This window comes from Drosophila mojavensis, unplaced genomic scaffold (genome assembly GCF_018153725.1).
Source record: "Drosophila mojavensis isolate 15081-1352.22 unplaced genomic scaffold, ASM1815372v1 contig_81, whole genome shotgun sequence".
Lineage (NCBI taxonomy): Eukaryota > Metazoa > Arthropoda > Insecta > Diptera > Drosophilidae > Drosophila > Drosophila mojavensis.
Window position 1 is genome coordinate 3,702,471 of NW_025318907.1, and position 16,904 is coordinate 3,719,374.

Sequence of the window (16,904 nt, forward strand, 5' to 3'; positions counted from 1 at the left end):
GGTAAATACCAAAGACTCGAGCAATGCGAATGAAATCTGAACTTTGCCAAACGTCCGCTGGCCTAGAGCACTTTCACCACAGCATAGCGTCGAGTATATTGTCACGTTTAAGGACCTCTATAAAACGTGTGCACTTCGATTATCTGTGGACTGTGGTTTGATTATTTTGCAACTGCTTGAAGGGCCTGCACTCAAATTGAGTCGGTCGAATGCTCTGCCAATGTTGATTTACAACATTTCCAGTTTTACTTTTGGCCCAGTTAATTAACAGTATTTGTTGTTAGCTCTTAATTTCCTTTAATTGCGCTCATGTCACAGGCAAAGAAGAAGAAAAACTTTCTCGAAGCACAAAGTGAAGGTTCATACAAAATGTAATGATTGCAATTTTATGAGGGCTCCTTGCGCAAGACACGCTCAAGTGCCAACAATTAGAAAAGTTTACCTGGTAAACGCAAGAAATAGAGAAAAAGTCTGAGAAGAGTTCACTCCAAGAGACCGAATGTGCGCTGTATTTGACATACTAATGAATTTATGTAGACAATTTGCCAAATGGCATGTGAACTACTTCAAGAAAAGATGTGGGCAGAGCCCAAGACATAAATGTCAGCAACAAAAGTTCAGGCAAAGACGTCCGACAGTCTACAAATCGTTGCACAAATGCAAGGCACAAGATATAAATACTAAACTAATTACCATTAGCAGACATAATTACCTATGTAATTGTCAACATAAGACTCAGAAGTTGTAATATTTGAATTACTTATAATTAACGAATTCGACAGAGTCTCAAGATGTGTTGACCTTAAACATCATTGTCAGAAGACTCCAGTTCAGTTAAAAAATATTTAAAATCATGCGGTAATTACTCGGTAATTACTTAAATCGAATACAATTACTTATTAAAAAATATGTATGTAATTAAAGCTGTAATTAAACGCGTAATTATTAGTAACTAGAACAGTAGTAGTTCAGTTTGAATTTCCCGAGTCAATTGTAATTACTGAAGTAATTAAATACTGTTTGCAAGTAATTACAGCCCAGAGAATTAGATTAGACTCACCTAACCAAATACTAAAAACAACAACGTTCAACAACATTATGAAATGTAACTTCACCTACCTCAATAACCGATGCTAAAGCCTAAATAACCAAATAAATTCCAAAACGAACTGGTTAGAAACACAAATAAATTATAAAATTTGACACAGCCTCACACACCATATGCAGTTTATGGGTTTATAAATGGGAGAAGGCATTGGGAATACAAATTGATTTAATATTTTTTTCTTTTTTTGGGGGGAAGTTTTTTAAGAAAAAGAAAAAAACGAAGGGTACAACATTTGTCAGCTAAACAGAAACTACAAATGAATAGGCGCCTTCTACTCACTGTAGGGCTGAGGTCGTGTACCGTAAAGAGGCTCCTGCAGTAATGGCGAGCGACCATTTCCAATCTCCTTAACTGAAATGAGATAAGAGCAAATGGCAAACAATTTGCGCGTGATAAATGTTTCCACAAATTTGTTGAATTTGTTGGTTGTTGGAATTGTTGTTGGGTTTGCATTGTTGGTAGCTGATTTGAGTTGAGTTGAGTTGAATTGAATTGAGTTGGATAGAGTTTTGTTGTGGTGTATCTGTGTCTGAGCATCGTATATTCTTATTGTTTTACACTAATATCTAACTAATAGAGACTGTTTGAGCGTGTGTTTGTTGTTGTTCTGTTGAACTGTTAAAAGAGTTGAGTAACAAACAAACGAAACAATGGGTAATCAAACACAAAAATATCAAACAAAATGTAGGTTAATTGTGTTCCAACCCGGGAATAACATCACAAAAACATATGTATATTCAGCACGTATTCAAGTCGACGCATTTTAACAGCTGCATTTAAACCGAACGGGAGAGGGCGAGAGAGAGAGAGGGCCACAACAGATACACCCAGACAGCGAAAGAGAGGGAGAGCGAGATTGACCAGATCATGAGCATGAGAAAGTCTGCAATGAATATATATGTGTGTGTATATATATATATCAAATCTGGCAGGTCGTTCGCCCGGTTCAGCTGCTGCTTTTGTGTTATTCACTGTTTTTTGCATGTCAATGAATCATTTTTTGCTCTTTTTGCTTTTATATTTTGTTATGATAAAGAAAGAGATAAAAAGAAAAAGATATATACTACATATATATATACACGTATATATATGTAGAAGAACTTGACACAACGTGTAGGCAACTAATTTCATTTGAGTTTTTTTGGGGCAGGTCAGTACACAACAACAACAATAACCATAGCAACAACAACAACATCAACAATTTGTGGGCAACGCGTCGCATTGAATTTGAAACACAGCACAAATGCTTATATAACAATAATTTATGACAGCCAACACATATTTAGCGAAATTATGCGAGTCGCAGACAATAGTTTAGCGGTTTATTAGCCAAATCAACGACAACAGGACTGTCAATCAAATTGATGAGCAAAGTTCAAGAACGGCAATTAGATAAACAAGGGCAATTCGATAAGGCGACATCTATCGACCATTTATTGAACCGCAGCTGCTGCAACATTTGCCTTCGATTTTCCAACTACGCTCACACGCTCCACACACCTGAGTTTCAGGGCCACCTGACCAACAAAATCGCGACTGCGACCCCAATTTTTGCCATTTGCTTTTATTTTTTGTTTCAGTTTGAAATTTTTTTCTGTAGCTCGTTTTGGCCGGGTCCACAGTGAGAACCTGTTCTACAAATGCAAACAACAAATAGAAAAACTTAATTTTCATGTGCAATTATTTTGTGTTTTTACTGAAATCGACTTTTATGGCTAAGTGGGCTAATGTCTTGCATTGAGTACGAATATTAGCGACTTTAAAGGCGACAATTGCGCTGACGGCGGAGCAAACACACTAAAGATTTATGGATATCGATAAAAGCTAACTTCACTGAAAAAGATCTGACAAATAATGTAATCTAACCATGAACCACAAATTCAGCAGAAACCGATTGTCTACGAAACTTATAATTGAAAAACTATAAAGAATTTTTCATATTATGCAATCAATCATGGCATATGGATATATGAGCTAAGATCTTGAAGTACTTTTCAACGTATTGGAATAAATAAATATAGATTCTGATTGATAATCATATGAGTTTTGTCTCTCAAATTTAAGCTAAATATTTGAATTTACTTGAATCTATCGAAAGTAAAAAATCTTGAAATACAGCTCATACAAATTGCTGGAAATCTGTTTTTTTTTTCAAATTCATAGAATGACAAATTATCTATAAAATTATTTTTTTTTTTTTTTTTTTTTTTTTTAGTTTACTACTTATGAATAATATGTAAAAAGACTATTTCGATAAGAAAATATTTAAAGATACTTTGCAGACAGAAAGAAAATTATTATTCTGATATTATCCAAGATATTATCCATAAAGAAAAGTCTGAGAGACCTTTGATTGTTAATATATTTCCTCAGATCCACTTTTGTAAAGTTCCATAAAGTTCAGTGTATTGGAATATACCCAATCACTTAAAATTTTAGGTGCTGCTCTACACGTTTCGGTAGGTAGGGGCTATCTTACGTTGATTTTGCACTTACAAACTATGATATTTGGTATTTGGTAGGTAGTTATATTTAGTATAGAGTGCTTCAACTGACTCACCTCCGTCACAGTAGCTGTGTGTGTGTGTGATAATACGCAACGTTAGTCGACGTCGCGGTCTCTCTCCAAAGAACGGTGCACAATTTATATATTTATATATATATGATTAAAATATTTTTCTTTTTGAGAACCGTCAGAAACTACTTTGTCGATCGACGAAAACCAATGGGCCAACGGCACATACAACTTCTCTACACGCCCCAAAAATTCGATCATATAGAGCTATATAGTTACATAACTTTGAACAGATCCCAATGGTAAATGTTTTGATTTTTTGTTAACTTTTGACAAATTAAATAAAATTTGAAGCTTGGAAAATTTGTGGTTCATGGCATGAAATACAGAACAAAAATTATATAATATATATAAGTTATATATATATATATATATGTATATATAAATCTATATTTATATGGGTAAATAATTCCAAAACTAAATTATGTTTGAATTATTATTTCATTATGTTTTATATTTTATGATTTAATTTTCTTTTTTTGTATTCTCTCGGTTAGCTTCGACTCGTCGGATTTGCAACATCAGGCACAGCAACAACCACAATTGGCAACATTTTTCTTCCGATAACGATAGATAGATCGATAAATCGATTCAGTTATCTCATTTATCTCAGTTTTATGCAAAAAATTCAAAAACTTGTCAGCGTACATACACCGCCCCAAACATTTCAAGGATCTGTTCAAATTGTACGCTCTATAGCGACTAGCGAATCGGGACTGTAGCAGCAGCTGTAGTCGCATTAGCTCTACTGGCCATAGTCGCTGTTGTAGTAGCTCTCGCAGTCGTTATTATGTTATCCATGTGCGTATCCATAATCCGATCCCGCGCTGTTAACATCTCACACGATCATCACGATCATCATTAACATCAATCAGATCATCTGTATTATATCATGACGATGATCTTGTCCATCAACAACAACAATTTTAGCGCTGCTGCGGCTGCTGCATCTGCTGCGTCGCTGCCCGTGCCATGCATCCCTGCACACAGACAAACACAAGCGAGATAGAGATAGATAGTAGAATAGTGTTGGGTATTTGGTTTTTTTTTTTTGTGAGAAAGAGAGAGAGAGAGAAAGAAAGAGATACTATATAGAGACTGTAGTGAGTAGGCATATACTGATTGCTTGCAACATTATTATTATTATTTGATTTTTTTTTTTTTTTTTTTGTATCTTGTCTGCGAGCTTTTTTGCGTTTTGTTGTTGTTGTTGTGATGCTTAGTCCTGCCCAGATATAGAGTTTTCATACATACATATACATATATAGACATATAGCTCTATATGTATATATACATATACTTTGCTTGCATAATTCGTGGTTGGTTTTTGAATTTTTGTATAGATTGCATAAAATTGAATATATATATAAATATTTTGTTGTACTTTTGCTTAAGTTTTGGTGCATTCATATATTTGATTTTTTAGTTGCATAACTGTTGTTGTTGTAGCTGTTGTTGTAGTAGTTGGAGTAGTAGTAGTAGTAGTAGTAGTAGTAGTAGTAGTAGTAATTGTAGTTGTTGTTGTTGGAATATATACTTAAATTACTTTTGTTTTTGCTTTAGGTTTCTTTCTGTTCTGGAACTTCTACACACACACACACAACAAACAGAACAATAGTAGTATTAGTATTTTTCTTTTAATAGTATTTTTAGTATTTCTGCATTTTCTGATGCATTTGAGGTTAAGGTAAAGAAGTAAGTTAAGTTTTGTTGGATAGCAGACAGGCAGGCGGGCGGGCGTTTGGTTTGGTTTGGGCGTTTGTTGTTTGTTCAGGCAGGCGGGCAGGCTTTAGTAGGGGCAGGGGGCGGGGGCTGGGTGCGAGCTATGGCAACGCATTTTGATTGTTATATATGCTAGATAAATCGAGGTTTGGGTTTTGGATCCGTGTGCTGTTTTTATTATTTCTTTCTTTAGATTATTATTGTGATAGTAACTGTTGTTGTTGTTGTTGTAGTAGTAGTAGTAGTTGTTGTTGTTGTTATTGTTGTTATTACCTTTAAAAACACTGCCGTGAAAATAAAAGAAATATAAAATCAAATAAAATCATGAATATACAAACAAAAATCATAAATAAATTAGCAATTAAAATTAGTTAGTAAAGTTTAAGTTTTAGCGCGCAGATATTGTTTTAAATTTAATATATATTTTTTTTTTACAGTGCGAGCAAAAAGCTGGTTGTTGTTATTGTTGTACTTGTTGTTGTTCTTGTTTAAGATTGGACTGAATTTTGTTGTTGTTGTTGTTCTTGTGGTTTGCTGCACTCAATTTGCTGCTGCGCTTGCTTATAAAAATTCTTTTTTCTTTTTTTGGCGCTGTTGCTTGTTGTTGTTGCTGGCTTGATGTTGTTGTTGTTGTTGTTGATGTTGTGGTACTTTGTCATATAATACACAATGTTTCTTTGTATCTGTTGATGTTGTAGTTGTTGTTGTTTTTGTAATATAATACAGTGTGTTCAATAATTTTTAGTAGTAGCAAGTGAAGAGATTTCTTTAGGTTTTTTCCTTTCTTTTTGAATTTTCAGTTTTATTCTCGAAAGAGTTGTTTTTTTTTTCGGGTTAATTGTATTTGTTGTTGTTGTTGTTGGTTTTAGTAGGCGCTGTGTTGTTGTTTTTGTTTTTTGTGTGTTGCATGTTGTTGTTGTAGTTGTTGCTGGCTTGAACTGCTTGTTGTTCTTGTTGTTAAATGAGAGAGAGAGAGATAGAGAATTTTCGTGTCGACAGGATAAAAATTTGAACGTTGAAGTAGTCGTAGCTGCATTTGATAGAGTTTCATCTTTTTGCATTTGTTTTCACTAATAGTTGATTTCTTTTTATTATAGTTTCATATTATATGTATTTATATAAAAATATTTACCATGTGAATAAAATATGAAATTTGTTTTCTCACAAATCGAACAAAAAATATTTATGCATTTAATTGGAAGAAAAACAATGTATTGATACGTTTCTTTGTCAAAGTTTTGTAAGGAGTATATTTCGCTTATAAAGAGCTAAACTAAGCTTAAGTTTAAAGATTTTATAGCTAGAAAATCACTTTTAGGTTTTGTGTGTGGTTCTTGTATAAAGCTGTGTATGTGTGTGTGTATGTGTGTAACTGAATGATTCTGTGTGATGAGTGTGTGAGGCTGGGTTGGGTTTGAGTTTGGTTAGTAAAGCCGGTAGAAACATAAAATAGATCAAGCCAAAGAAATAGATCGCAGTCAGGATTGCTTTGTATTGTATAAGAGTTTATTATACAAGTGTTGGAGGTTTAATATGTATTTTTGTACAAGAGGACCTAATCAATCAATCGATCAGTCAATCATGTCAGATGACATTATATTGCTAAATATGAAGGATTGTATTATTTATTTATTTTATAATATTTTTATTTTTCTAATAGTGGAAGAGGTTGCTTCAATAAATCAATCATTCAATCAGTTTGGATATATCTGTGAGTTTTCTCATTCATCAATCTGAAGAATAGATTACTCGATATTTGCGTTAATAGATTCCGCTCATTTTCATTGAATCAATCATGATGTATGGTAGGTAAAATCCAGATTAACTAAACAATTCAAACTCAGAGTGCATTTGATTTTGATCAATCATAATACCTCATAGCTAGCCATCTATAAAGGTTGAATACTCTTCAATCACCTATGCCAACTAATTGAGCTCTGTTCTGAGCAGTCAGCCAATCAACATTTTAATTGAATACTGTCAAAACGAATATGCAAACTGACTAAGCTTAATCATTTGTACTTTGTACTAACAAATGGTTTAACCATCAATCTTCATTAGATAATCCAACTCAGTGGAGATGAATTCTAAGTTTTTACTAAATGAAAACTTGTGCAATCAATCAATAAAAGTTTTAAGATAAACATTTGAGTATTTGCATCGCTGATTTTAAATCCAGCCATCTGTTCAATTTAGCCTAATGATGGGTGACAACCTCAAGAGTTGACAGCACTTTTGATGCGCCACATTAGGTTTGGGTAAAACAAAAAGCATGTAACCAGATTAGACGATGGTCAACCCACGAACCAACGACGAAGGACGAACGTGTATCCCCAAAATGTATTCACTGGGCACTAAAGTGTCATTCGCAGAGCCGCAAAGTTGGCCCCCACACACCCACAAATAGCAAATCTGATATTATATGGGGGTAAAGGGATGGTCATAAAACCAATTTAATTGGATCTAAATGCTAAAGTTGACGCCTATGCGTGGGCCATATGAAAAGGCAGTCCGCAGCAATTATACCAGACGAAATATCATGGCGAAAATGTTGTGAGCTGGCTTCGGTTGTTGGACCCCGCTCCCCTCGCCAGAGCCATTATGGCCGAAAGCAAATAAAATGCCCATATCTGAGAGGGTATAAAAGCAAATTATTCACACTGATTACACGAAGTTTGCCGCTTGACATAAACTAAGCTACGCTGAAAAATAAACCGTTATAATTACGTTGCATTATATGTGGGTAAGGAGTGGGGGGGAAAGTGATGGTGGGGGTGGTTGGGTATGAGTGGAAGTGGGAGTCAGCATATGGCTGGGCAAATGTGCCACTAAAAACAAATTGAGGATCCAAAATAGCGCAAGGCTCTAGATAAAACGAAAATAATCAGCAACCAGCCAGGCTGAAGGACTGCTACACCCACACCCACACTCACATCCACATCCACATACACTTACACCCAGAAATTGTCGTGTCATAAAAATAAAGTGCCTAAGAAACAGTGAAGAGCCTTGGGAATATCTGCCATGCTGGGCGAGGGGCGTGGCACTGCAGGACATGGGCATGGCCATGACTATGGCAACGGATCGGGCAAACAAATGTTGATTTAGGATAAGCAGCCAGTCGGGCCAGATGAAATAACGAACATGTTTCTTTTTCCTTTTTACCACCAAGCTTCGATTCCAATTTAAATAAATAACAAGTGGCGCTGGCTGAACCCAATGCAATACCAAGAAGATACCCAGTAATGGGAGCACATTGAAAAGGCAGTGACTCGAGTAACTTGGAAAGTTTGATCAATGCTGAATGGGTTTTTATGCAGGAAAGAATATGATTAATGGCTGTTTACATCGAGTTTTAAGTCATCATACCCTTTACCAATCTACTGGCCAAGGGTTGCAGCAAGACTAGAAGATGCTCAGCAGAGAAAATGAGGGGAGAAATACGACATTATGGGATAATATTCATATAAGAAATACATGCATGTATTAGTCAGTGCTCCCTTTTCAGCACATTTGACCCCATTTACCGCATTACAGGGTATCAGCACTGCCTCACATTACAGACATCCCTTCAGTTGAATGCTTTGCGTAATAATTGAAATCACAGGCGCTCACACACACACATACACACACACATAACCTAACTCACACAGACAGAGTTGCCAACGCAACGCATTAGGGTTGTCATTGTCATTTGCATACATGGCCATTCGCATGTCTGTGTATGTGTGTGTCTGTGCTGGTGTGTGTGTGTGTGTGTGTGTTGTCCCATATGAATTATTTATGCTCATTTAATTCGATAGTTGTGTGTGCCATCGCCTGCTAGTCACATCATAAAACTGAGAACACCTTTTGCATTCCAGCCCGTCGCTGAGCTCTACGGGCTGGCTTTCCGTCAGGCATGATTTAATCATAAACGTAAAGTAGTTTTGTCATGTTTTATGTCAGCTGCCCTCTCTGCGCTTCTCAGTATTCAAATTGTTCTGTTATGCGACTTTTAAATGTGTTTCGTGCTGGCATTCTTGTGTTTTTTTTTTTTTTTCACTTTTCTGTTTCTGTTTTTGATGACTTTTGGCATTTTGATTGTTATTTTTATGTGTTGGTTATTTTGTGATTGTAATTTTTGCAGCTATATCGTGTCTTTGTGGTAACTAATATACCCTGTAACTAAGGGCTGACAAGGGGTATGTAGAGAGAGAGAGAGAGACAAAGAGTTGGAGCTGCTCTCTTATTATAATATAGTCACATATATTATATAAATATATTTGTATTTTACAGGGTATCTGTTGCTCGTCTATTATCACGCCCAGTCTAGGCTGCTTTATTACGCCACATTGTTATTGTTATTGTCATGCATTCATAAATAATTAATGACATCCATTACAATGCAGGTTTTTCTCTGTGTTGTGGTCTCGTACAAAACACCGAAGGCAAAGGGCGCTGAGGTCGCTGCTGCCAGTTTTTGTGGTTAATTATAGCATAGTTTTTGGGGGATGGCATTCAGTTATATTTTTCTGTTCTGTTGTTTGTATTTTTTTTTTTTTTTTTTTCTGGTTTGCTTTTGTTAGCTGATACGATAATAGCAGCAGAAAATGGCGCTTGTGTCAGCTGTTATGAGTTTTCCGGACTAAATGTTTACTGTGGCCGTATTTGTATTAAAGTGATTGATCGCATAACAATAGGGGCTGCGGTGGGTTGGGCCTTCAATGTATTATAAGCGTATGCATATAAAAACATAAATATAATTAAGTTATGGATATGCGGGCAAAATTTAACGACAACAGAGCGAAATAAACAAATGTTGCTATCACGAATTTAAGCGCTGACAAAGTTTGCCTAAGGACTTCTATGGAAGCCCTACTTGGCAGCTGACATGCAAACAAATTTATCACTAAACTTCAGCTTCAACTGCTAAAAACAATTCCTAGCAACTATATATATATAGCAATTCCAGCTAAAGAAAGTCCAATTTGAAGTCTTGTTCGCCTCGCACTAATCGTGTCTCTATAATAAGCCAAGTCTCTATAATAGGCCAACTGTTACTTAAAGAGCCGAGTGCAAAACTGCATTACGTATACGTAGCTAGACATTACGTATACGTGAACTAGCTGCACGTATTCGTCGGTTTGTCAAGCGCCACTAAAAATCGAACGTCCTTGGCTAACAACGGTAGTAAGAGGAAAAATAAAACGGAACTCAAGCAACTCATCGACTTAAAAAAAAAAAAAAACACACACACACAAAAACAATTTGCTGTCAAATAAAGAGCGAACTGTTCGCCCACAAAGAAGCAAAACGTAAAAACACATCGCGTGACAGCACGAAGCATGCCCCAAATGCGATGAGCATAAGAATCTATCTAAATAAAAAGAAATTCAAGAAAAAAAAAAAAAAAAGAGAAAGAAAACACAAGAATAAGTCTGACTGCAGAACGGAAGCGGAAGCAGCCAAAGGGCGGGCGGGTTGAAAACCGCAGCTAGGATGCCATGGAAAATGAGTGGAAAATTAACAAAACGCCAACCGCGCGCATAGATAAAATTGCACGTGAAGTGACTCGCTGTGCAGACACAAGCCACTCGTAAATATGCAGGCGAAAAAGCTCCCTCGCGAAAGTCAACCCTCAGTATATACATATATATATATCTATGTCTGTCTGTCTGTCAGCTTGGTTAGCCAGAGGCGACTCTGACGCTTGCCAAATGCAAATACTACACAAATTCTATTTGTTTTGTATTTCTTTTGCCTTTATTTTTTAACACTAGAGTTTATAAAGTTAGCATATATATATATATTTTTAGTTGAGGTTAGTTTCTGGGGCTATTTGCTTTTGAGGTTAGGTTTTTTGGGTTAACTACAGTAAACGGTGTTTAAAAACAACTTCAGTACGTCTTCTAAATCGATTGCTGAAGGCACTCTCTGCTCCATCTGCGCTTAGGCCCTGGGCCCTGGGCCCGATGCAAATGTTCTTGTTGGCAGTTTTCACTTGATATTTAACTTGTTATCGCCTTTGTTTTGTCTCGTCCATTTACCTTCTTTCTTTCTATTATTGTTGCCAGTCATGCACAATTTATGGCTGTGCGTCAGCTGTGGGCGTGCCCCCTGTCACCAGCAGCAGCAGCATTTTTAATGAATTCTATTGATTGGCCAGACCCAGCGCAGACCAGTTTAAAATGCCTGTCATATAAGGTCGAAGGTCAGTGGGGGGCGCTGCTGCTGCTACTGCTGCTGCTGCTGCTGCTTTACATTAAACGTCAAACTGCAAGCAAAAGCTCACTTGGAGCAGAAATTGCTATTGATTTGCATTCTATTAGCAAATGAATGGACAACAGCCGCCTCCGGAGTCGGCGGTCTCTCTTAAGTCTCCTGCATAATTCAAGCAACTGAAAGCAAATTTTTCACTATATAAATATAGATTAGTTGCAGCTAATTGCAAATGCATAACGAATAATTGTTCAACACGACAGCCGAAGCTATTTCTTTTTTATGAATATTTAATTTGTCGTAATAAATCAAGTTCTTGGCTGTCGTATCCAATCGTTGCAGATTTAAATATTAAAATGTTAGTAAACTTAAAAATCTGGTTCTGAGTTAAGGTTATAAATATTTAAAAAGGTATATATTTTGCCCACCCATAAGTCTTGTTACGGAAAAGCCTCAAAAAAAAAAAAAAAAAATATTTTTATGTTTCAGATTGATACGAAAATTAAAACAAAGGTTTTACCACATAAAGAAACTGCTTGAAACTAATTACAAATTTAAAACAAATAGTTATGGTTGAACATGACAGTTGTTTTGTCTCTAAATATTTAATAGAGTAAAGAAAGGAAATGTTTAGACCTTGAAGTTGTTTCAAATTAGCAATTCGTAGATAATAAATAAAATCTTGCCCAATTTAATATTTAATAATTTTAATTATTTTATAAATTTTAATATATTTTAGGAGTTGTTTTTTATTTTAAAGTATTTGTTTTTATCTCTGTTACCATTTCAACTATAGCATATTTTGAAATATTTTCTTGAAATATTCCCACTTGGAAAACTCTCACAAACTGCAATGCTAATTTGAGTGAAATATAAATTTGCTCAAGTACTTCAAATAACTCAACTAATAATTAAAACCTTTTCGTATTATAAATCCAATAAATATCGAATAAATCACAAAGATAAGCAAACAGTGTTATGCAATGAAACTATCCATTACAAATTGGCAATGAAGAGGAGCGCAGCAGCAGCAAACAACATTTACAGCCACACACACGGACAATGAGCAGGAGGAGAGAAGTTAAACAGAGATGTGGCGCCATGCGCCTCTGGCCACATATCATTGTGGCATGTTCATTATGTGAGATGCCCACTCTCTCTCACTCTATCTCTGACTGTCTATCTCTGTGCCTGTGTCCGGTTCTAATTTACACGCCCACATAATGTGGTACCAGATGCTGCTGGCTGGTCGTCCGACTGCCGTCTCGGCTGCCGCCAAGTTCATTCATTTTGGCATTCATTGATGGCAACTGGACTTGGCAAAAGCAAACTGAGCGAGCGATATGGGCGACGCTGGACTGGGCAGGCCTAATGCAATGCAATGCAACAGACAGACACCAGAGGCACGCACACCTCCACCTGCTGCTGACGCGGCATGCAAATGCAGTGCAAACAACCAGAAGAGGAAGAGCATCGACAGACAGCAACAAATAGCTGAATGCAAGGCACATGCCACAACCAAAAAACAAAAACAAAAAACCAGCAAACACAAAAAAAGTTTGTCCAGCAACAAAAAGTAGCAAAATATGACAGTGGGCACACTCAGTGTGGCTGCATCGTCTGAGTTATTGTGGCTTTGACCATTCCAGCCAGTGGATGTTGATGTTGTTGTTGCTGTTGACATTTGCAATGTTGCAGCAGCAGCAGCAGCAGGAAGCGGGGAGCAGCATGGCTGGGAAGTGCTGTATGTCGCGCGAATGGCAGATTTTCTGCAGTTTGTCGGCCTTTTGAAGTTCGGGCAAATTGCACGACAACGTTGCCGCCTCGCTGTCTGCGACAACACACAGACAACAGACAACAGACAACAGACAACAGGCCGGTGCAGGCAAGCAACAGCAACAACAACAACGAACGTTTAATTTCATTTTTATTCAAAGTGAAATATAAAAATTAAAAATGGCATTTAACGCGCGCAACTTTGTCGACTGTCATAAAGCGAGACATGTGCCGCAGCGTGTTGAATGTGGGCAACGCGAACGGAAAAGGTGGGCAGGACGGAGGTGCCAAGAGGTGCTGATGCCGGTGCCAGGTGCTGCTGCTGCTGCTGCTGCTGCTGTAGCTTACATTTGATGTGGCCAATATTATGACTGGGACGTTGGGCGTCGGCTGTTGCTGTTCCCGTTGCTTTGCTAACTTTGACGATGCTCGTGCGCTCTTGAGTAGCATTAATGTTTGATGTTGTTGTGCGCTAGAAGCTCTCGGCTGTGGCAATTAGAGCTGCGACACGGCGCCTTTTGCATGACCTGTGTGACAGGCGCTAAGGCAGTCAAAAAGGCTTTAAAGCCAGCCCGTTACAGACGAAACTTTAAGGGCAGACAAGAGCATGTGAAAATAATGTGTCTATCTAGACTATTAAAAGAAAACATGAAATAAATTCTCTGGCAGACACAAAGGACTGCAGCAACTTTGCAATATTATCCTAACATATCAAGCATACGTCAGGTAAACCATGCTCCTATTCACATTACGTATACGTCAAGAGCGCCCGTGATAAGGGTACGCAGTTTCTTAGAATTCTCTGTGCGTGTGTGTGTGTGTGTCTGTGTGTGAGATAGTTTATTGTTTGATACATCAAGCATACGACAGGTAAGGTGGAAAATCAGTTCAACAGATTCGAGAGAGCAAAGTTTTTCAAATTAAATTTCATATGAATATTACGTACACGTGACGTAGCGCATGCTGTGTGGGTTTCACATTCCAGGCGCTCGCGGGGCAAAGTGCGAAAATGTTCAGCTAAACATTAAGCATACGCCAGGTGGCACAGCTTTAGAACGGGTACACATATATTACGTATGCGCAACGTCGGCAAATTATTAAATATTTATGCAAAACATATATAAAAATATACAAATAAAAATTTTAAAATTGCAATAAATAGACAAGAAATATGAAAAAATAAAAATAAAAAAATATATATATATAACAAAAGAATATGATAAATCAATTACAATGAATTAATTTTAACGTTTGTTGCATATTTTACAGCTCGTGTTAAATTCAAATATTTATGTAACAAAAAAATAAAAATAAACAGATTTAATTAAATTGCATAGCCTGATCTATTAATACATTTAATTCAGTGTGCAAATCGTAATCAAATTACGTAGACGCCTCGTCACTCTCGACATTTTGATATATTATTTATAAATTTCAGCACTCGAGTGTCAAAGTTTAATCTCTAAATAAATTTTAATGTAAATAAAAATGTTGTGAAAGTGTTTGGCAATTGAAAATGTTTACAAAAGTTTAACATTTCACCTAAAAGTTAATTAAAAAAAAAAAGAAAAATAAAGACTTGGCCAACTAATTGGCCAAACAGAGTTTTGTATATATACATATATGATGATATATATATAAATATATATATATGTATATGTATATACATATATATATATTTACGCAACTCTCTCCACATGTGGGCAATAAAAAGCAAGTGTGTGTATGTGTGTGTCTTCCTCTTCATGTGTGTGAGAGAGTGGGCGTGTGCGTGTAATCAGTGTGTATTATGAGAATATGCGAAATGTTGTTTAGTGTACTCATGACTTATCGATATATATTTTGATATGTATTTATATATATAGTATTCTCTGTGAGGTGCATAGGTACGCTTATAGACTAGTAAGAAATAGTAGTAAAAAATTTGAACGCACTTGGTTGAATCTCACCTGTGCTCAGGGTATAGTCCCAGCTGGTGTCTGTCTCATTCTTATAAACATTCAATTTCTCCGGCTATAAAAGTGGACACATTTTGATAAGGCATATCTATATATATGAATATGATTGGATCACTCGGGTAACTCACCTTGGCAAAATCAATTTTAAGAGTGCAGCATCCGGCATAGATGTCGGCTCCATTGAGATTCTCGCGTGCACGTGTAGCCGCATCGAGGCTATCAAATTCAACCATGGCCTGAACGCCGTTCTTTTTGAAGATGACAATGCGCAGCACTTGGCCATGTGGATTGCAAATTTTATGCAAGACATCCTGCAAGAGACAAAACGAGAAAGAGAGAGAGAAACGAAACGAAATTAAAATTGAGATTGAAGCCAGTCGAGAGTTAACATCAAATTGAAAGCCTCTGCCGCTGGCAGTCCCAACTGTCATATGCAGGCCGGCCATACAACCCGACCGCAAAAAAAAAATGGAAAACACACAAAAAAGAGAACCAAACAAAGCAAAAACAGGCCAAAAAGCTGCCAACGAGTTTTCTGCCCTAACCCCCCGCAGCAACCTCCCGCACTGTCCTCTGACTAATTAATAAACGAGCACCATGCAGCAGACACAAAAGCAACAGCAACAGCAACAGCACAGCAATGACAACTGCAAAAAAAAATGGCTGCAGTCTCTACCACACACACACACATACACACACACACATTGACATATACGGCCTGACTGACATTTCAGTAGAAACAATTCTCAGTCGAGCTGCAAATAACATGGCATTCCGCAACGGTTCAAAAATGCTAATTTGCTAGGCTGGAAAACACACAGCTTTTGAGATTTAAAGGAATTTTGTCTGCGGCGTTTTATAAGCTAATCTCTTTTTGATTGTTTCTGAGCTAAAGGAATTTTTATAACGAAGCATTTGAACCATTTTTTATTAGCTGGTAAATCGAGATATAAGTGTTTTGTTATGGATTGGAAGAGCAAAGATTTATGATATAAAGCGTTATTAAGCAGTAGTTAAAGCAGCTGCACTAGCATAAATAATTCCCATACAAAGGTTCCTTAGTTTTTTGCAGTGTAAAACAAAATTGTGAGATATATATATAGTCTAAAACATGAAATAAAAACATTGTTCCGCTACGTAGATTATCATATTTATTTTTCACAATTTATTTTAAGCACCAGCAAGCAACAATTATGTCTTGCTGTTCGCTCCCATCAAACGGTAATATTTTAACCTATCGATACACCCAGAGCTGCAGTATTTAAACCAGAATTAATTATAATCTTAGGTTGCTGCTAATCGTGAGCAAGCGCTATTCGTACTGTCCTTTACTGTATGTGAAGAGCATATTTAAAGAATTTCCAGAGCTATCGGCACACGAGCATGGCTCTAATCAAACAATAGCTGGTCTCTACTCATACGAGCGTTGGCTGAGCACGATTCGATCCGAGTCGACTGCATATGTATATAAGGAATCAAGATAAAACTGATGGAATGACCTCAATCTCTTTATAAATCTATTTGATCAATTGCCGCTCTTTAAGAAAAATGTGAGAGACACTTG

At 36.6% G+C, this 16,904-nt stretch overlaps 1 protein-coding gene across 19 annotated transcripts in view; it reads right to left on the reverse strand.

Annotated features, from left to right (window-relative positions):
• LOC6580662 (heterogeneous nuclear ribonucleoprotein L-like) overlaps nt 1-16,904 on the reverse strand; it is a 153,556-nt gene that overhangs the window by 52,220 nt on the left and 84,432 nt on the right. For 6 of the 19 annotated variants that reach the window (XM_015164362.3, XM_015164371.3, XM_015164368.3 and 3 more), the window contains exons 4-5: nt 15,469-15,651; nt 15,317-15,395 (exon numbers count right to left, since the gene is read on the reverse strand). In XM_015164362.3, coding sequence (XP_015019848.1) covers nt 15,317-15,395; nt 15,469-15,651 — 262 coding nt within the window. Of the gene's footprint in view, nt 1-1,387; nt 1,460-15,316; nt 15,396-15,468; nt 15,652-16,904 lie in introns of all 19 variants that reach the window. The other 13 variants (XM_032730335.2, XM_032730336.2, XM_044011258.1 and 10 more) reach the window with 5 other exon arrangements.